Raw genomic sequence first — 22,076 nt, 5'->3', positions numbered from 1 at the left:
CTTTTTCCCATTATTCAGCGATCAAATACCAGAGAGCATGCATTTAAGGTGAGAGGGGTAGGTTCAGAACAGGCATGAGGGGTACGTTTTTTTCTTACTCAGAGTGGTGGATTCCTGGAATGCATTGCCTGATGGGGTGGTGAAGATACATTCATTAGGGGCTTTTAAGAGGGGCTTGGATGGGCACATGAATGAGAGGAAAATAGAGGGACATGGGCATTCCATAGGTAGGAGGGATTAGCTATGTCGGCACAACATTGTGGGCTGAAGGGCCTGTTCTATGTTCTTTGTATTCTAAATATGAGCACCAAACACTAAACTAACCCAAACTGTCTCAATTTAACAATTTACATAAACTCATTGTCATGTCTTGCAGTCCTTCTCAAAACAATACTATTTAGATAATACTGTGTGTAGTTTCTCCCCAAGTGCATCACCTCAATTATCTCCATCAAACTGAACCTGTCATATATCTTCCATTTCACCAGTCTATTTCCTCCCGAAACTTCCTATCTTTCAGTTCACTGTTTTTCATGTTGCAAAATTTTGTATCATCCACAAATTTAGAAATTGTATTTCCATGTATAAAATCAAGAGGCATAGATAGGGTCAATGCGCACAGTGTTTTTCCCAGGGTTGCGGAATCAAGAACTAGAAGGCATATGTTTAAAGTGAGAGGGGAAGAGATTTAAAAGGAACCAGTGGGACAACTTTTTCCACCCAGAAGGTGGTCAGTATGTGGAATGAGCTGCCAGAGGAAGTGGTTGAGGCAGGTATATTAACAACATTTTAAAGGTACATAGACAGGAAATGTTTAGAGGGACATGGGCCAAATGCAGGCAAATGGAACTAGCTTAGATGGGAATCTTGGTTGGCATGGGCCACTTGGGCCAAAGGTTTCTGTGCTGTATGACTCTAAGTTCAAGTCATTTACATAGGAGAAAAACAAAGATCCTAATATCAACCCCTGGGAAACTTTACAGCATGCTTTCTTCTATTTGGACAAGCATCCGTCCATTAGCACAGATTTTGAAAATCTAGCCTGTATCCTGGATTCCCCTGTAGTCCGAAAAATCTGGCTATCTCAGCCCTAAATATTCTTAGCAACTCAGCATTCACAGCTTTGGAGATATGTTCTTCTTCAAAATCTTCAGCTCTCTAGAAAATTCTACAGATCAGCAATTCTCAGAAGACATTCCTCCTCATTCAGCCTTAACAAGAATTCTTTTATCCCGAAATTATCCCCCACATTTCTGGATTCCCTCAGAAACATTATCAATCTATCCTGGTAATACAGAATTTTGCATGTTTCAATCAGATTACTTTTTTTATTCTTCTAAATTCATTGGCATATAGGGCCCCACACAGAATGCTGGAAGAACTCAGCAGGTCAAGCAGCAGGACCGATGCAGGGTCTTGAAACATTAATTTACACCATTTGCCTCCACAGATGGTGTATGACCCATTGAAATCTTCCAGTATTGTGTTTGTTGTTCCAGATTCCAGCATCTGCAGTCTCTTATGTCTTCAAGTATAGGTCCTTTCTGCTTACTTCCTTTGTAATTTAGCACAGTCTGTCCTTTACCCATTCAGTAATATAAACCGTGGATGGCTGAGTCCCCAAGCCAGCCCATTATTTGCAGCATGACCACGTGAAAATTTGCATTTATCCTTACCCAGTTCTCCGTTAATTAATCAACCCTCCATCCATACGAATACATCAGCCTCAATACCATAGGCCCCAATTCCAATCCTTTTGTGACACTTTATCATATGTTTTTTGTAAAGGCATATACACTAATCCACTGGTTCCTCATATCCATCTTGCTGGTTATGCCCTCAAACAACAATAAATTAGTCAAACATGATTCCCCCTTCCATAAAACCATGATTTTCCAGGTGGCCGGTTGCTATTTCCTTAATACTGGACTCCAGCATCCAAGAAGAATTAAAGAATTGTGGTCAAAGCTTCCTGCATCTTTCCTTCACTTTTCTCAGCAATTATTTTATTGAAATATGACAAAAAATTTTGTTGCTTAGTTTCCAAGACTAGATTGCAATCTAGGATGCATTTGATTTAGTCTTATTGACAAAACAACAAGATGCTTCTGTTATATAGTAATAGAATATTACTATGTTCTGCTTCCCTCACCCCCAATCATAAATGCACTTTCAAAAATCACTTGCACCATGACACAAACTATTTTCATTTAAGCTGATAATATTAAAGAGCTCAAACTACTTATTAATCACAATTTCCTTCTTCAGTAACACCTATGATCTTTACTCTGAACGTAATCTTAATTAGAAAAAAATGCCAACTGATTGGTGGAAACAGTTCTTTACTTTGTCAAATCTCTGGATTACTCCCAGTGCCATGTGCTAGTGAGGGTAGGAGGTGGTGTGAGCTGCTGCATTTTGGAAGATCTGACATAGAGGGAGATTACACTGTTAATGGCAGGATCTTTAACAGCTTTGATGTACAAAGGGATCCTGGGGTCCAGGTATATCGGTCCCTAAAAGTGGCCACACAGGTTGATAGGGTGGTAGAGAAAGTGTATGGCAATGCATGCCTTCATCAGTCAAGGTATTCAGTTCAAGAACCAGGAAGTTTTATAAAACTCTAGTTAGGCCACATTTAGAGTACTGAATTCAGTTTTAGTAGTCTCATTAGATAAGATATCTTTATTAGTCACATGATATTGAAACACACAGTGAAATGCATCTTTTACGTAGAGTGTTCTGGGGGCAGCCCGCAAGTGTCGCCACGCTTCCGGTGCCAACATAGCATGCCCACAACTTCCTAGCCTGTACGTCTTTGGAATGTGGGAGGAAACCGGAGCACCCAGAGGAAACCCATGCAGACACGGGGATAACGTACAAATTCCTTACAGGACAGTGGCCGGAATTGAACCCGGGTCGCTGACACTGTAAAGCATTATGCTAACCGCTACACTACCATGACGTGGAGGCACTGGAGAAGGTGCAGAGGAGGTTTAACAGGATGCTGTCTGATTTGGAGGACGTGTGGTATGAGGAGAGGTTGAACAAGCTGGGGTTGTTTTCCCTACAGCGCTGGAGGCTGAGGGGAGATTTGATAGAAGTTTATAAAACTATGCGAGGCATAGCCAGTATCTTTTCCCCAGGACTGAAATATCTAGTACTAGAGAGTATGCATTTAAGGTGAGAAGGGGAGAATACAAAGAAGATGTGCGAAACAAGTTTTGTTTTTTTTAAAAAAAAGAGTGGTGGAGGCCTGGAATGCACTGCCAGGGGTGGTGGTAGAGGCAGATAGCATAGGAGTGTTTAAGAGACTCTCAGATAGGCACATGAATATGCAGAGAAAAGACGAATATGATCAATGTGTGGGGAAAAAGGAGTAGATTAATTAGGAGTCATTTGTTTAATTAGTTCGGCACAACATTGTGTGCTGAAGGGCCTGTTCTGTACTGTTCTATGAATAATAGAAGAGCATTTTCCTGTACAAATGCCTTTAGTATCCATTTTTAAGAGCTTCCATTTGCACTAATTATATATATTTCTGCAAATAGTGAACAAATGTAATTATTCACTAACATTTCTACCCCCATCTCCTCAAATATTTCCAAGTAAACAGATTCATCCCAAATAGAAATAATCTGATCACAATTTAACTATCCTTTTATATATTTGAGTAGCAATTAACAAAAAGGGGAACTGCAAATAATAAAGCTCAGGAAAGAATAACATTTACCTGATTACCAAAGAAAAAGAACATAATTTCTTGTTTATAATGATGAAATTAATAAATTGTTTACATCGATAAATGCTAAAATAAAGAAACATCAAGAAGATATAGCATGATCATAAGATAGTAATGATAAATAAGAGCCACTATGGACTCAAAAGGGGTAGATCTTACCCATTAAATCTGGTGTTTTATTCTGAGACAAGAACCATCTCAAAAAATTCACAAAAACACCCTACTAGCTAGTAGAGCTGGACTTTCAAACAACAGACTGTAGAAAAGAGTCAGAGGTACAACCTGAAATGTGCAATAAATTGGTCGAAAGGGATCCATTAGAGGAGTCGTATCAAAAGAGCATACGTGCACTTTGATTAGAGTGTTCCTGAGATTGCACTTTCTAATTTACATTACTTTCATGTAGAAACTTAATGCAAATTGTGAAAAAAACAATGACAATACCACATCAATGGAACTGAGACATCCACAGATCTGAGCGATTTAGAGTTCTTAATTATTTACTGTTAAAGAACAACAAACAAAACAAATTAAAATAAAACATATAGCTAAATCAATATAATATAGGCTGGTCAAAATTATGCTCAACTTCTACAATAATTTGGCCAAACAAATTCCAGGCAAAAGGAAACATTCAGCCCTGGAAAAGTCACGAGACTTTATTATTGGACTGAGGACTTGAATAACTTGTGATTTTCATTTTTTTAAAAAAATGGTCATTTATAGAGGGATGTCAAAAGAATCTATCGATTATTACTCAAAGCAAAAACTGGCACGCAGAAATAGGTTCAAATGAGACATTTAGTGCTCATTGGAATTTATACAAATTGTAATCAATATATGAAATTAACCTCTGGGAAGGGTGGTGAAAACTTCTGAATGCTATGCTTCCAACTCAGCATTCCTCCTCTACTGAATTAGCAAATTTACAGCCAATTATTCTGCCATCTATAAATACAACATTCAAATCATTAAGTTTCTAGATAGCGGTCTTTTTTCTAACTTCCCATAAAATCTGAGAGCATTATTATCTTATTAAACATCTTCTGGTGGTACAAACATGTCTCTTTATGCATACATGTGATAAGTTTAAAGCTCACATTAGGGGGACACAATACTGATTGTTTTTAGCCTGAATGGCCAGAAATTCAACTGAAAATTACTTATTGATAAAGCAGGACTCAATTGTTATCACTTGCAGATCAAATCAAATATTTCTGGAAATGTGATCAGGCAAGGAGTGACTTTTAGAGGTTGAGTTTCATTCACTTGAATAAACATTGGTCTGGATAATAGCAGCTGATAAAAGTAGATACAGAAAATTACAATTAATTTAGCTATAGGTGCAAAGTCCATAATATAGTATAAAACTGTCGAAGCTGCGTAAAATCAATGTGAAGATTATTTTAAAAAAGATTTAGGGAAATCATAAATATGCCTCCAAAAGAGGTACATTATTCGTGCACATGAGGATTTTCGAAAAGTACTTGCTGAGGTACGCGACTTAAAAACGTTAAGGACTACAGGAGCAAAATTTAGCACACACCAATAAATCTCTGCGGAACAGAAAACAAGTAAGGGAAAATAAATATGTTTCCAGTTGGCGAGAGCATATCTTACTGTTTTAACAGTGTTGTGCTTTCGCATTTCACAGAGTATAATATCTGCACAATTAAGTCAATTGTACAGATTCTTAATCATACTTTGTGAAAAGATTCGCTAACAAACTGGACAATGCACCGAATTGCCTTTATAAAAAAAGGGACATTCCTACATAAAAACTAAAACGTGTACATAGCAACATTTACATCCCTTTTTAAAGGTGGCAGCCTACGAAGGCTTATGATCCTCCGTGGAGCCCAAGCCTCCGCCTTCAAGCATAAAGCATGGTTCCACGTTTACCAAAGCACCTCCGTCCCTCTCCCACCAAAAAATGCAGATTGCATACATGATAAGCACACAAATATCCACTGCAATCACTTCGCGTATGATGTTAGTACCTCCGTAAACTAACACGCTGCAAGGATGAAAGGACAAGAGTCTCCAGCAGCGTATTTCAGGACTGGAGGTCGTAGGATCTGGAGCAGCTCTGCTCAGGGTGTGGGTGTGTGTGTGTCAGACGTTGCACTTCCAGCCACGATGTGAAGTCTCCCGGCCACCCGCGCTCGCCGTTGCAAACCGCCGTTACTGGAAATTAAATAAACAGAAAGGCGCGAGAAATTAGTGCGCGTGCGTGGCCACGCTGCAGGGCGGGAAACGGCGACTGGTCGTCCGCCGGTGAGGACGGGGGGCGGGGAGGCTTGCAGCCCGTCGGGTGGCCGCATGCTCGTTTGACGACACCTCACCGATTCGAGGCATTAGTGTTTCCGCGTGACATATCTGAGCATTTAAAAATATTTTCCTTTTTAATTTTCTGTTTTGTAAGGAGTTTGTACGTTCTCCCGGTGTCTGCGTGGGTTTCCTCCGGATGCTCCGGTTTCCTCCCACATTCCGAAGACGTTCGGGTCAGGAAATTGTGGGCATGCTATGTTGGCGCCGGAAGCGTGGCGACACTGGCGGGCTGTCCCCAGAACACTACGCATTTCACTGTATGTTTTGATGTACATGTGGCTAATAAAGATATCTTATTTAGTAAAGGTGCCATAGGCAGCGATTGCTCAAGGTTACTTCTGACACTTCTCAGTGTAAAGTATTTTGATTATAGGTCAGGATATTAGCAGTGTACCCCTGCAATGAGTGCAATGTGGGTTGAGGATGTCATAGGTCATATTCTCCACTGCAATGAACCTTCTGTTCGTGGGACTTACGAGTTCTCATTTTTATCATTTGCAGACATGGGAGGTTTCATCATTCCAACCCCTGCCCTCTCTATGTATGGGAGTGTTAAGATGCAAAGGAGGTAGACACTCTGCCTGATACCATCAAGCAGTAACTCAGAAGTACCTAGCACATTGTCATCAAGGAATGTTCCTCTCCAACTTCACGCAGGACTTTTCAGTCTGAAAGTGATGTGCATCTATACCAGCTGGTGTTGACAGACACATGATCTAACAGCCAGTGGAGCTGTAGTTTCTGCTTCACCTGGGGGCCAGGTGTAAGCCATCAAAAGTTTCTTTTGTAGCGACTCACCGTCCGGTCAGGCGAACCGGCTCGGCAGTCGGGTCACACGGCGTCAGAGCGCCGAGGCCCAAGATGGCGGTGGGCCTCGTCTTTCCCGAGCGACGGGGAAAACTCGTGCGCGGGAAAGACTTGATGACGTAGTACTTACGTCGTTGCTGGTTGCATTGGACGGGAACAGTCTCCCTTAAAAGGCCCGCGCAAGGCGGGAAAATAAACCAGTTTTTGTTTGACAATCCTTCGACTAGTGTCTTGTTTTATTTTGCAGCTGCAACTGCTACACTTTGTTGAATTATTTTAATCCAATGAGCAAACTTCATTAAATCTAGCTCTGGACTTTTAAACATGTAATGATGCAGAGACTGATTCCAAAGATGGCAATGTATTTAGAAAAGATTCCAAATGTGCCTGGTGTTCAGTGACTTATGTTCTTCATTAGCTTCACATACACTTACGGCTAGACTGAATCACAGAATTGGGGAACACACTGGAGATCAGATGAGATCTGTCAGTCCAGGGATGTTCCATAATAAGACAAGTTAGAATGAACATTTTTAATTTCTATAGCTTTGAACATGTTTATATACATGTACTTAGAAAATATAAAAGGTGTTTTACAGCACGGGTTGTCAAAAGCCCAGCAGAGCGATTTGTAGGTGGGACTTTGATTTCCACTATGTTCCGACTCCAGATCCGGTTGCTTCCTGTAGCCTGTTGATTCATGGAAGCATTATGTTAAATGCAGTATGGCTGCAGAGAACAAACACAAAGCACAGGCCACACTGAGAACCATATGATGCATATTCTCCATTCCATGCATTGAAGGTCATAGTGCAAGAGGCTCTGTTTGTTGGTCTTCTCGTGTTCCTTGTTCAACCGAGCACCAGCAATTACTGCACTGACCTATTTCAACGAGCCCTTTCCCCCAGCAAATCCTATGCTCCATTTCCAGATATTTATCCTCTTCTGTGTTTTATTCACTCAGAATCATTGTGGTGTAGAATCTGTTAGTCCAGAGGTCCAAGTCTTCCCCTACCTTTTCCCTCTTATTTGCTCCTGTGGGGATTCTTGTTTTCCATTCACCACGTTTCATTCACCTTTTTTTAGTTAATCATCAATCAGACCACTTCCACTCATTAGTTTGCTGCTGTTCCTGCCTCAGAAAAAATACAGGTCCCTACACAACTGCATGCAATCTTCCCTCATGCCCCAGCCAGGTAATAATTCCCCCACATCCTTGCAATCTATTTTACCCATTCCAGCCAACTTCTATCATTCTTATTTTATTCTGTGAACTGCATTTTCCAGTGTTTGGCTTTCCCCAAATTCCAATGCTCCTGCTTCCAACATGAAAACCCTCATTTCCTTTTCCCACATCTCCCATCACTAAATCCTCAATTACATTGGAAGTACATTTGTAAATAAGTTAATTAGTTTGTTGCTTTAGGAAACCTCAGCAAACCCTTCTATACCTCCTTTAAAGTCAACATCTTTTTAATTTTTTGATGCATTTGTGTGTTAAAGATGTTAAATAAAAGCAAGTTATAAATCTATGAAAGAGCAAGCAAACTCAGCATCTGTCACAGTACTTTATGGTCAAAGAAGTACTTTGAACTCTGGTCACAGGTGGAAATTTCAGAAACATACCTGCCAATGCACAAACAAGTCGACTTCACAAACAGCAATTAAATAAATCTCAAGGTCGTGGTTTTAGGTGTTGGATGAAGGACAAATGTTAAGAGATTAAAAGGACACCTCTGCTCTTTTACAAGAATGAGAGAGGGAAAGGTGTGTCAATTTAGTATCTCATTGAGAAGACACCACTGTTGGCAATATAGATAAATATGCCAATAAAGTTGAAAAAAATAAATATAACCTTAACTTTAAGTACAGTGTAATATAATTTGTGTGTTTTGCTGATTAGGGAGTGGTTAAATTTTAAAGAGCAGCATCATTAATTTAAGAGTTTTTAAATTCATGACATTCACAGATGAACATGTAACCATTTTGTTCTGCATTAGCAATAAAGAGATTAATAATTTTAACCATAACATTTTTCTTTCCAGTGCAATACATATAACAAAGAACAAATACATAACAATGGCAACTTAATTATGAACAATAAACTGTAGGATAATTCTCTTAATATTCATTTTGGTAACTAAAATAAAAGACATTAAATGCATTGTACATAATCACAAAAACAAAGCTGTGCAGCATTTTGACACTGTTCATTCAACCATTTTTCCATATATACAACATAATAATTGTGCAATACTGAACTAGTTTAAAGTGGCACCACAGCAAACTGTTACAGTAATACATTCATAACAACAGTTATGCCAGTCATTAAGTTATCATATGGAAGTATTTTCCAGTTGATTTTTGCTAACAAAGTTCCATTAAAACTAAATTCTGATGAAGTACTATTCAAATTAATTACACACCATTAAATCCACAAACGAAATTTACAGCATTAAGAATGAGTGGTTGTTCTCTTGTAATGAACTTTATTTTTGATGTTCCTCCTTATCTTTTCCTTTCTTTTCTTTTTCATCCTGTAGTGCTACTCCAAGTTTTTTAATAAGAACTGACAGAACCTTATCTAATGGATCCATGACACCTCGCTGCACCCATTTTGGTATAGTGATTCTGGCGTGATGGAATCCCAGCTTTTGAAGAATATAATCTACACCCACAGGGTCAATCTTCCTTCCAGTCCAGGATATTAATCTGTTTTTAAAAAATTCAACCAATATGTCAGTTTTATTAAACCACCAATAAATATTGCCATAGCTATAGATTATAATATTTTTGATCCAAATTATTCCTATGAAAAGCTGCTGTGGTACCTCCAATGTGAAGTATCAGGGTTCTTAATCTAAGAAAAAGTTGAGCTTCAGTCATATGTGATGATAAGACATTCAAGTATTTGTGGTTGCAGCAAGCAAAATATGTTTTACATCTTACATAATATTTCATTCCGGCATTAAAAGAATGACTTTCCTCCATGAGTTATTTTGCTTTGCTTAGTGAGCTACATAAGCAAACATGAATGCATTAATCAAAAACATTTCACAACTACCCAAGATGATTAGAATTTTTCAATTTAACTTCTAGCTACATAAATTCAGTCAATTCCTCAAATTCAATGGAAAAATATATTTTATTAACAATATAGTTAAGGTTCTGAAGCAGCATATAATAACGAAAGTCAATCATTTTCTTGTTTTGAAAAAAAAGTTTTCTTACTCAGTTAAGAGATCATTCTTTCCAGAAATTGTGCTTACATTTTGAAAACAATGTCCTTTACCATTTCATTATTTGGAAAATGGTGATTGTTATTTGGGAAAATAATGACTACTGGCAGCCCTTTTGTTACCTTGCATGTGTTTCTGCTTTATATTGTAACTAACATAAAGCATCAGCAACCATTTTTACACTCAAAAATGATGGTGGGTGTCGGGGTTGCTAATTGGTGCTGCTGTTACGGATATTAAGGCATTTTTGGAGTCACCAACCCTACAGGGATTGGAGATGGCGAAAAAGGATGATTTGATAAAGATTGCTACAAAGCTAAACCTTACAGAAGTAAAGCAGTCTATGAGAAAAGCGGTTATTCATAGAATGATAGTTGACTATTATTTGGAGAAGGAAGTGTTTGAGTTGAGTGAGGTAGTTGAGTTTCCTGATTTGATAAAGATTGCTACAAAGCTAAACCTTACAGAAGTAAAGCAGCCTTTTGTAACCCCTTCTGGATTGTATGAATACAATGCTTTGCCATTTGGAATGAAAAATGCTCCAGCACCATTTCAAAGAATGATTAATTCAGTGATTCATGGGTTAAAACATACAGATGCCTACATTGACGACTTAGTGACTGGGAATGATACTTGGGAAGATCACATCTCTGCGTTAGAAAGGTTGTTTGAAAGACCTTCCAAGGCTAACCTTACAGTTAACTTGGCTAAAAGTGAATTTGGCCATGCCACTGTGACGTATCTTGGTTATGTTGTAGGTCAAGGCAAGCAAGCTCCTGTTCAGGCAAAAGTTCAAGCAATATCTGAGTTCCCTATTCCCACAGGTACGAGGACTGTTAGAAGATTTTTGGGAATGGTTGGATATTACCGAAAATTTTGTAAAAATTTTGCTGATATTGCTCTTCCCCTAACTAATCTTCTGAAGAAGGGAGTAAAGTTTGTTTGGACAGATTCTTGTCAAGAAGCATTTGAGAAGCTGAAAGCCATTTTATGCTACCATCCTGTGCTCAAAACACCTGACTTTGAAAAGCCATTTTCATTAGCAGTAGATGCCAGTGATGAAGCTGCAGGAGCTGTGTTATTGCAGAAGGGTGACCTTGATGATATTGACCATCCTGTAGCTTACTTTTCAAAGAAATTTAATGAGCATCAAAAGAATTATTCCACCATAGAGAAAGAATTACTGTCACTTGTTTTAGCCTTGCAACATTTCAGTGTATATGTTTGCACCGCTCAGAAACCATTGACTGTATATACAGATCATAACCCATTGGTGTTTCTGAGCCGAGTCAAAAACAAGAACAGAAGGCTGTTAAACTGGAGTTTAATTTTGCAAGAGTTTGATCTCATGATAATTCACATTAAAGGCAAAGATAATGTGATTGCTGATTGTCTTTCCCGATGTTAAATGGGAAACATGTATCTGTACTAATCTGATAGTCTGTAGTTGTGTAGCATGATAAGTATTAACATTACTAACTGTATGCGCGGTTAAAATTTTCTTGGGAAAATTTTTTTTTTTAGGTGGGAGGTGTTACGGACTCAGTGAAAGTCCCTTTAAGATAGAGAGTGTGTGTATGTGTGTGTGGGGCGTGCTTATGTCAATAGAAGATAAAGGACGTAATGACGTTGTTGAAGAAGTCAGAAGGAGAGAGAGAGAGAAGGGAGAGAGGCACCAGCCTGCTTGTTTTCTCTATCGTTGGATGAGAAACAATAACTGTGTTTGCCACAGAAATCCATGTATGGAAGTTGGAAGTAATCCGGTGGAGTTCACTTTGTTGCTGACCTGTAGAAGGAAACAGGTATTCGTGTGGACGACCACGATTCGGATGCTTTTTGGGGTGAGGAAGTCACTACCGAGTAAACACTGGAGTGTCGTTTGGGTTCCATCGTGGAACATTTGGATTTCGTATTTACTCTCCCTATGTTCTCTACATCTACGTCTTATCTTCTGACAACGGTGGTTGTTGAAGAAGCCCTTGCTCATGTTTCACCTTATGGCTTGCGGAACTGAACTTTAAGAACCATTCCGGAACTTGGAGTTTGGGACTTTGTCACACACACACACACACACACACGAAGTTTTGGGGTTAACGTTCGAGGTTTAACATTTTTGAATTCTAACATACTAACATTTTTACTTTTATTTTACGTATTATCATAAGTAGTAATTAATAAAATAGTTTTTAACACTGAATCATGCTCAGTGTGTTTCTTTTGTTGCTGGTTCGTGACACTGCAGAAATCACAGTCTATTATCAGTTGAAATCTTGGATGATTCCCCACCCCTGGTCCTGTTTCATTCACCCTCCTTTTGTAGTCCAGAACAAAGAAGAACAATTGAGGCACTTTTAATGTCACCTGTGTTGAGACTAACCAACCAAGGATTGATCAGCAATAAAACTCAGCAGTCCTAGTATCAGAGTAAATTTCTTGACTGATAAATCAAGGAGCTCATATAAGGAATTCTGAAGTGTGCTTAACAGCCACAAATTAGATGATAAATTGAAAGGCTGGAATAATTCATAAATGTAATGTATTTGAGCATAGGTTCCTAAAGACATAATCTGCATTTTAGAAATATAAGAGGTTAAATGCTAACCTTAGTGTGGGTTCCAGGTGCCAGGTATTACAAACAAACTCTCTCCAATCCACAGTTGTGTAGATCACCTCCTCCTTGTTTTTATCCGTGGAACTGTCATCATGAGCAATAACAGGACTTTTTTGGCCAGGACGCATGGCGAGAACTCGAGGAGGAAATATTGCTAGGAACAGACACTTGATATTAGAAAATCAATCTTCATTTATTTAACATATTTTACCACTTCCACATACATGAATGATGACAAATTGATCTCTTGTAAACTTCTAAGATTTAGTAAATAACTTTGCATTGAATCATAGGAAAAGGGTTAAGGTTCTTGGAAAAGCCAATAGACCAATTTTAGTACAAGAAAGAAATAGTGAAAGCCTATGATATATTGCAATAACCACATGAAGATGAGTTTAATGGGAGCCATTGTTCCTATTAATATCCCAAATTAATATCCAGAATTTCCATATCCAGAATAGATAGTTATGTAAAAGTGCAGGAAACATTATTCAAAAAGTATGTAGCATCAGAAAGGGAAAGTAGTGAGGTGCTAAAGTACTCAATGTTTTATTTTAATTTATCCAAACATTAATTTGGACAAGTTGGCACCAGTCTTATCTCTAAGTCATAGTTTTTAATTTCAAACTATAGTCCACAGTATCACATACTTGTAGCTGACATTAGCAAATACAGTATATAAGTAATGATTTACAAAAGGATTAAGGTTAATTAAGGAAGTTTAACCATGTTCATTAAGTAAAAACCTAATGCATCAAAATGAAGGAAACAGTAATAGGAAGCTCAATAGAACATAAGATTTTGAGGAAAGATAGGTTGGAATTAGGTCACTGATCAGCTCTGATCTTTTTGAATGGGAAAATAAGAGTTGAGGGTCTAAATGCTTTACTTCTGTTGCTGTGTTCTTGTGTGTAACATTGACGATAATTCAAGTAAAGAAGCATTTAAAACCAGTTCCTGATTGCCCTTGATAAGGTGGTACCTCTTGAATTCCCACAATTTTACAAGGAGTTATTGAACTTAGGGTCAATGATGAAGATGGAATGGCAATATTTCCAATACAGAATGCTGTGATTTAGAAGGAACTTCATGGTGATGCTGTTCCCCACATGATGGTATTCTCACGTGAATGCTGTCCTTGTCCTCCTAGGTCGGAGAGATCTTAGGTTCAGGTGGTGTTTGGTTAACTTCAGGGTGATGGATGGTGTGCCAAGCAAGAGCTTTGGTTGCCAGGATGCAATGATTTGTAGATGGTGGAATGCTTTGGGAGGTGAATCATTCACCGCATAATGCCTTGTCTTGTAACCTTGTAGCATAGAACATCCAGTTTCCGGTCATTGGTGAAATTCCCTAAGAGACTGATGTTTGAGAATTTAGTGATACTAACATTGATGAATATTAAGGAGAGGTAGTTATGTCTCTCTTGTTGGAGCTGGTTCTTGGCTTGTGTGAATGTTACTTCCAACCTATCTGATGCCTGAATTTAATAGTTCAAATCCTCCTACGTGCAGATATTTGCTAATTCATGATTTGCGGGATTAAGGTATGTGAAATTATCAGCAGATATCCTAACCTTTCTGACCTTTTGGTGGAAGATCAATGATGAAGCAGCTGAAAGTGATTAGGACCTGATTCCAAAGGGACCAAGGAAAATAGCTGGTGTCAGGAAAGAGATCATAAATGATAATAAAAAAGTGGGAACTGGGAGTAGTTGAGGAGAAACTGTGGCTATTTAGGAGAAAGTGTCAGCTTGGAGTCAAAAAATTGATGATGTTTGGAAGCTATTATCAAGTTAGTGAATTATCTAACATGTGGTTTACCTTTCTCTTTCTCTTTGAGGTAAGCAGACACGAGATCATGTAAGAACATAATCAGTTCAGCATCCATGGTGACACAAATGTGATCAGTGAATTCTGTCACAACGCTGCATTCTACTTTAGGCTTACTGTTGGCATCTAATAGAAAGGAGAAGAAATATCACAATTTTCTTAAGGCATTGTGTACAGATATTTTTGTTTATTTATTAAAGATTAAAAGATGAATCCAGAACTACCAATTTTAACATAAAATCAGAAAATGCTAGAAATACTTAGCAGGACAGGCCACATTTGTGGGAAGAGAAATGAGAGTTGAACGTTTTAACCTAAAATACTGTTTCTCTCCTCATAGAGGTAGCTTGACTTAGAGTATTTTCAGCATGTTCTGTTTTTATTATGCCAATTTTAACAATTTTTAAATCATTTTCCATCTGTAGGAATTCATGATAAATCTAATAATCATTACAAAATAATTAATTGGGGACCAAGTCATGCTGTTTTACACATATGAAACTATTGATAAAGTCATTTATGATTATCTCCTGCACAACTGCAAATATTTGGGTCAAAATATGTTCCCTCTGGCTGGATATCCTCATGAACTAGTTCATATTGGACTTCCTTGTTTCTGCATTGGAAAACCGATGTTGTAGATGAGCTGGAGATCGGAAGCCAGCATATCTGGTTTCCTGTTCTATCGCTGAAGCTAGCAGTGAAACAAAACAGCACTGAACTGAGAGGCTAGACGAATTTTGTGTTTGACCTTTAGCTTAAAACCAGTCAAGAGTTACCCATTTGTTGAAGAGATAGCTGCAGCTAAATTGTTTCGTTTTCCCTAGAAATTTGTTAAAATACCTGTTTTAAGTAATTTTCCCTGTTGTTCTAATCTTTAAATTTATTTGAATGACTTTTAAATGCCTATGATTATTAAGACATCCAAACACAGTTAAAGAAGAATAGTGAACACCAAGAGATGCAGTGCAAGGAAGGATAACCAAAAGCCCAGTCAGGGATGATTTTTTGGCAGAATGATAGCGGGGATGGACTTAGGAGAAGAACTTCATGGTGTGGTGCTTAGGGAGGCGAGGACTTGGATTGTTTGGAAGGAGAGGTCAAAGTCAAAATCCAGAATGTTTAGAGTGAGAGGAAAAATGATTAAAGGATTAGATAAAGATTGCAGAGATAAAAAGGGGATGATATTTTTAACTCTGTGCAGATGAGAGCTGATATAGGTCAGTAAGGATAGGGGTGGCAGATGAATGACATTTGATGTAGGATAGAATACAGGCAGCAGTTTTGGATGAGCTTAATTATACTTAGGGTGCTGGAGGTGACGAAGCTATGTTGCAAGAATAGACTGAGTCAGGCATGGAGGTTGTTGGGGTGGAGTGTGGCTGGAGCACTAAATACAAATTAATTTTGGGATGAAACAAATGGGTGAATGACATCATGCTCAGAGATAATATTTTCAGCATTGGATGTTTTTAAAGATGTTACTGAAAGCATTGCTACCAAATTATACAACACCACTGAAAATTCCTCAGTTGGTTGTCTTCTGATCGATCAGCAATCAGGACTGACATATCTGAGAAGGCTTTTGGTTATCCTTCCTTACACTACATCTTTTGGCTCACTATTCTTTTTTTAATTGTGTTTGAATGTCTTCATTATCAGAGGCATTTATAAACAAGTAGTTTAACAAATTTATATAATGAATCCTGTTGTGACCAATCGAAAGGTGGGGGTGGAGGGGTGAAGAAAGAAAATGTAGGTTAAAATACATATCTTTTACAAAGTTGCAAGTAATTTTTAAACTTCAAAAGAAGGCAGGTCAGAACCTCCACAGAAAGTACTTCCTCCTTAACTATATAAGCTTAAAAATTATATTAGTAAATATATAAATGCAACAGGTGCAGTATTAAGCTATATATTTTTTCAGATTAATCTAATGTTTACCTTGCAGTGAAGGTTCTTGAGGTTCCTGCATATGTATTGATTTGAAGTCCAGCTGCATCCTTGGCAAAGCAAAGATCGTTTCTGTCTCATGGTTGTAGTTTGCAGTTCCACGAAAGCCACTTAACAGACTGGAACTTTTAATAGTTGCCTTACTGTCTGTGGTGTTAGCATCAACATTTCGAAGGAGGTTGAGCTCTACGTTTAAAGAAGTCATTTTCATTAAAAATTATTTCTGCTCTAACAACCTATAAGGATGTTGCCACTCTGGTTTTAAACAATATGCATACATAAAATGCAATATTCTTTGCACATAATAGATGATAAAAGGAAAATAAATTAAGCATTTTCTCAACATTTCTGTTTCTGTAGGTCAGTGCATTAAATGAAATGACGCATAATTTAAAGCAAACTTCAAATATTTATATATTTAAACCCTGATATATTTATTTTTCAGGGTGCAAAAATAGCAACACCCTAATAAATGTCACGGCATTTATAAAAGTCACAATAATTAGCAGTTTAGTGTTTGTTATGAATAGAAACACTCGAAAACTAATTAGATAAATTACACAAAATGATTTACAGTGCTCTAGACTGAGCCTAAATCTGCTTTTAGGTAGATACCCCTGATAAGTGTTTAGTAAATCTTATATTCAACCTTGTTTGTCCTTTATGCATTTCCAAATAAGCACACAAATTGATAACATGAGAATCTACTGGTAAATGTTTCTCAATTAGGATTCTAAATTTGATTTGACATTGAGTTTTAAATCTCAATATAATTTTGAATTTAATTGGTCTACATTCATTTTCTTCATAACCATGGTCTAAAAACTGAACAAGCATATATAAATTGATTCAAATTTGATTTATGCATACATTTGAGCATATTTGTTAACTATGATTGTAAATCAATATTTACTTTAAAATTATAATCCCATCTCACAATGTGACATTAGTCTGAAATAGGAGTTTCACTGAGCCCACCCTGTCCAGGAATTTTCTTGATTGCTATAGTTTTCCACATTTGTAATATCTCTAAATGATAGGATAATAAATCACAATTGCGCAGCCCTTTGCTGACCAAAACCTCCCCCATGTGGTATTTATTAAGTTTCTGCAAGTTCAATTTATTGTGAATCTTCTGTGGGACCGATGTATATTTGGTGTTTCAGAAGACTTTGTTCCTTCCTTTCAGATATCAAAGATCATAAACTTCAACAGCTCTTGTATTGTAGTCTTCCTCTGGATCCTTCTTCCCCTTCACTTTCCTCTGACCCCATCTCTTCACATCCCCACCATGCCTCACCCCTTGCTGTGTTTTTATTATCCCTTCTGATCTTCTTCTTCTTTCTGAATTCCAAATGATTGATCCTCAGCAAAGGTTTCACCCGCATCCTCACCTTAATTAATTCCAAACATGACCTGATGCTGAGTTCATTTCATAATCTTTGCCTCCATGTCTATTTTTTTCTGCCAGGAAACCTCACCCAGATTGTAGATCCTTACTCCTGTTGCTAGAGTTCATGATCCACCTGGACCACAATGCCCCCTTTCTGGCTCACACTTCCCTACTTCTGTTCATCATTAACTGTCAATGTGCCACTGATGGCCTCAATTTTTCCACTGTCCTTACTCAATCACCAAGGACCAACCACAACATTGTCATCAAAGCTGCTACTTGGGGTTGTTCAATTGTTGTACTGCTAAAGGTAAAGGCTGAAGCACTTGGAACCACGTTCAGCCAGAAGTGTTGAATAACTGATCCACCTTAGCTTCTTCTTGAGATCCCCACCATCATAGTCTCCAATCACTGATATAAACATCTGAGAGAATTGGATACTGCAAATGCTATGAGACCAAACAATATTCCAGCTGTGGTACTGCAGACATGTGCTCCAGAACTAACTCTGTCTCCAGTCAAGATATTCTTGTTCAATTACAACACAAGCATCTAACAAACAGCACAGAAAATTGCCCAGGTGGGTCCTATTTTAAAAAAAAACAGTAGGGCAAATCCAATCTGGCTAATTACTGCCCAGTCTGCTCACAATCATCAGAAAAGTCAGGGAAGCTATCGTTGACAGTGCTATTAGGTGGCATTTTCTCACCAATAACTTATTTACTGATGCTCAGTTTGGGTTTTGCCAGGACTACTTGGTTTCAGACTTCATTAAAACTTTGTTCCAAACATGGACCAAATGGCTGAATTCCAGGGATAAGACAATCAAGATAACATTTGACCAAGTGTGGCATCAAGATGCCCTGGTAAAACTAATTAATGGGCATCATTGGGTAAACATTCACAGTTGTGGTTTTCACAGATCAATTATCCCAGCCCCGAGACTTTACTGCAGGAGTTCCCCAGGGCAGTGTTCTAGGCCCAACATATTTAGCTGCTTCGTCAATAATCTTCCTTTTATCATAATGCCAGAAATGGTGATTTTGTTGGTAATTTCACAATGTTCATTTCCATTTGCTACTCTGCAAGTGAAGCAGCCCACGCCTGCACAGTATATACGTCCCCCACCATCAATATCCTGGGGGCCACCATTGACCAGAAACTCAACTGGACCAGCCACACAAATATTGTAGGTCAGGGGCTGGGTATCCAGCAGTTAGTGACTCACTTCCTCACATATTGATATCTTTTCCCTTTCTACCATGCTCAAATCAGGAGTGTAATGGAATATTCTGCACTTGCCTAGATGCTTGCAGCTCCAACAACTCTGAAGAAGCTCAATACCATTCAGGACAAAGGATCCACTGCCTTAAACATTTATTCCCACCACTACTGGCGCATAGAGGCTGTAATATATACCACCTACAAAATACAGTTGCTCACCCAGGTTGTTCCAACAGCATCCTCCATACCCACAACCTCTGCCACTAAAGTGACAAGGGGAACAGGTATCTGGGAACACCACCACTTGCAGGTTCTCCTCCAAGTTGCACCCCATCCTGATATGAGGACGTAGAAACAGCATGGAAACAGACTATTCGACTCAACTTGTCCACGCCAACCAGTGGGCACTCTTCCATATTAACTCCATTGCCCAGCACTAGGTCCACAACCCTCTATGCCTAAGCACTTCAAGTGTTCGTCTAGACACCTCTTAAATGCTGTCAGTGACCCAGCTTCAACCACCTTCTAAGGCAGTGCATTCCAGTACTTAGTGCTTATCGTCGCTGGGTCTAAATCCGGGAACTCCCTACCAAAAAGAACTCTGGAAGTTGCTTCACCAGAAGGACTACAGTGGTTCAAGAAGAAGGTGCACCACCTTCCTAAGGACAAATAGGAATGTGCAATACATGCTGGTTTTGCCAGTGACATCCAGATTCTCAAAATCAGTAAATGAGAAATTGACTTCTATATCATACAGTCTTCAGCTCTGCGACAACTCCTCATACCTTCTTCTGGACCATGAGATCACCACAAGACATCAAGCCTAGTCTCCCACCTCATTTCCTTGGGGGAAATCTTTCCTTCACAGCCTTAGACCTTGTAGTTCCCCATACCTCATATAACCTAATTCTACTTCCTCTCAAGATCCATAAATGTAAGGTTGGCACAGATTTTCAGCCTGTTGGTGACCCACAGAATTTCTTTCTTTCTGCTTTGACACTCTTCTTTCTCCCATTGTTCAGTCCTTTGCCACTTGGATTTTGATTACACCTCCTCTCATCCTCCGTCCTGTAAGGACATGATTGCATACTCCTAGTTTCTCCATCTCCATCCCATCGTCCTGGCAATGAAACCTTCCACACCTGTGCCTATGAGATGTCTTCCTTTTGCCTTACCTGTGGCTTACCCCCCTCCCCCCAACCATAGATTACAGGGCTCTCAACTGCATTTCCTCTATTTCCCACATTTTAGCTCTCACTTCCTCTTCTCCCGGAAAGAACAGGGATAGAGTTCTCCTTCGTCTCACGTTTCACCCTACCAAACTAAGCAAAAAAGCATAGAAACTCAGCCAGGTAGTATTGCATTGAAAAGCAATGCATAAGAACAAAATGCCAACAATTAGAAAAATGTACTGACATAGCATGACACCAAGGTGCCATAGAATGGTCTAAAGGAATAAAATATTAAATCTGTTTGACTCAAAATTAGATCAATGGAAACATGAAGAACTGGAACTTAAAGAGAATAGGTCATTTTACTTTCTCACCTTCATTCCTCATGGCAGTAACGTAATTGAACCACTCCTGTACAGTTGCAACACCATGTGGTGGGTTTTCATGACGACGTCTTGTTATTTTGGTGATTGTGGCCATTGGACTTTCTAAAGCACCACCAGGTTTCGTAACCATTGTATTGTGTCCCAAATGAAAGTCCAATGTTTGTACAATATACGTTGAATGATCACTGGCACCTTTGGGCAAATTAAGAAATGATTGTGGCTGAGTTAAATGAAACAAGCTTAAAATTGTTAGAATTAGTATACATCAACTCACTTCCCTTGAAATGTTAGCATGTGTGTTAGCTCTTTAGCTCTATTATACTTTTCAACATATTTTGTTGAGTGTCAGAAATAAAAATATTTCTTTGCTATTTCAAGAACGTGTATAGTATTTTTCATTATGTAAAATTAAATGACAGTTTTTTTTCCCACTATTTACAGCTTTAAGAAAATGGCAAGTGTCAAGAATGTTTTTTTTAATGTCAAAGCAATTCTTAATGATGAATTATGGAGATACTAATTTGCAATGGGGCTGCTGAAGTACAAAGCAGAAGACCAAGGAACAGCACAGATCTTAGCAGAAACAACTGATCAACTGGTGAACACTGCTCAGCTTGTTTTTGAGGGGACAATGGTTCTATAAAATTGTGACAGTGTCTGTGGCATTGCACCAAATAAATGAAAGATCTTTGATTAAATTAGGCCATTTTTCCCAACTTAAAAGAAATCAAAAGAAAATCAATGATAATTGAAACCTTTCATAACCATAAACCAAAATCATTTGAGATGACGAAATATTACTAAAATTCCAATAATAAAAATAAAGAAACTTCACTGTACTTTTTAATATTGAATACATTTGTTTAACAATCCGCTATTAGCATTCATTATTTCTATTATAGTAATGATAGACATTATAAAACTGCACAGTACAACTTCAGGCATGTTTCACTTCATTAGACTGTGAATTTTAAATAGAATTGGACACCAAAATATATAGTGGTGGGAAGGAGAGTTCAGGGAGTAAGAAGAATGGCAAGATTAGGGAGAAGGGACCTGATAAAAGTGGAGGATGGAGATTTGTGTCATGATAAATGGATTGCAATAGGAAGGGATAGGCCATATACACTGGAGAGACAGCTTCAAATAGCATTAAGGCAGGGGAAAGATATAAATAGACAAAATTAAAGGCCATTATCAGAATGCAGACAGCATCTGTAACAATATATGATGGCACAAATAGAAATAAATGGGTGTGATCTGAGGGTCATTAAAGAGATATGTAAGCCAGGTGACTCAGCTGCAAGGTGAAAGTTATGAGATGCTTGACATTTTGCAAAGACAGTCAGGAAGGAGAAGTAGGTGGGGTTAGTTCTGTTGATGCGGAAT

At 38.3% G+C, this 22,076-nt stretch overlaps 2 protein-coding genes across 6 annotated transcripts in view; both read right to left on the bottom strand.

Moving 5' to 3' along the window:
• The window catches only part of adad1 (adenosine deaminase domain containing 1 (testis-specific)), a 51,537-nt gene extending 45,496 nt beyond the window's left edge, over window positions 1-6,041 (bottom strand). Inside the window, exon 1 of the mRNA XM_052045098.1 lies at window positions 5,743-6,041. The gene's annotated coding sequence lies outside the window, so the exon portion shown is untranslated. The remainder of the gene's footprint in view (window positions 1-5,742) is intronic.
• A 1,357-nt stretch (window positions 6,042-7,398) lies between these two features.
• The window catches only part of kiaa1109 (KIAA1109 ortholog), a 285,307-nt gene continuing 270,629 nt past the window's right edge, over window positions 7,399-22,076 (bottom strand). For all 5 annotated transcript variants that reach the window (XM_052035089.1, XM_052035112.1, XM_052035104.1 and 2 more), the window contains 5 exons: window positions 20,676-20,879; window positions 16,504-16,698; window positions 14,551-14,685; window positions 12,722-12,884; window positions 7,399-9,592 (listed from right to left, as the gene is read on the bottom strand). In XM_052035089.1, coding sequence (XP_051891049.1) covers window positions 9,370-9,592; window positions 12,722-12,884; window positions 14,551-14,685; window positions 16,504-16,698; window positions 20,676-20,879 — 920 coding nt within the window. In that variant the 3' untranslated portion in view covers window positions 7,399-9,369. The remainder of the gene's footprint in view (window positions 9,593-12,721; window positions 12,885-14,550; window positions 14,686-16,503; window positions 16,699-20,675; window positions 20,880-22,076) is intronic.

The sequence above is a fragment of the Pristis pectinata genome, chromosome 2, assembly GCF_009764475.1.
Source record: "Pristis pectinata isolate sPriPec2 chromosome 2, sPriPec2.1.pri, whole genome shotgun sequence".
Classification (NCBI taxonomy): Eukaryota; Metazoa; Chordata; class Chondrichthyes; order Rhinopristiformes; family Pristidae; genus Pristis; species Pristis pectinata.
The sequence above is the reverse complement of the archived record's forward strand: the minus strand, read 5'-3'. Positions and strand labels throughout refer to the sequence as shown.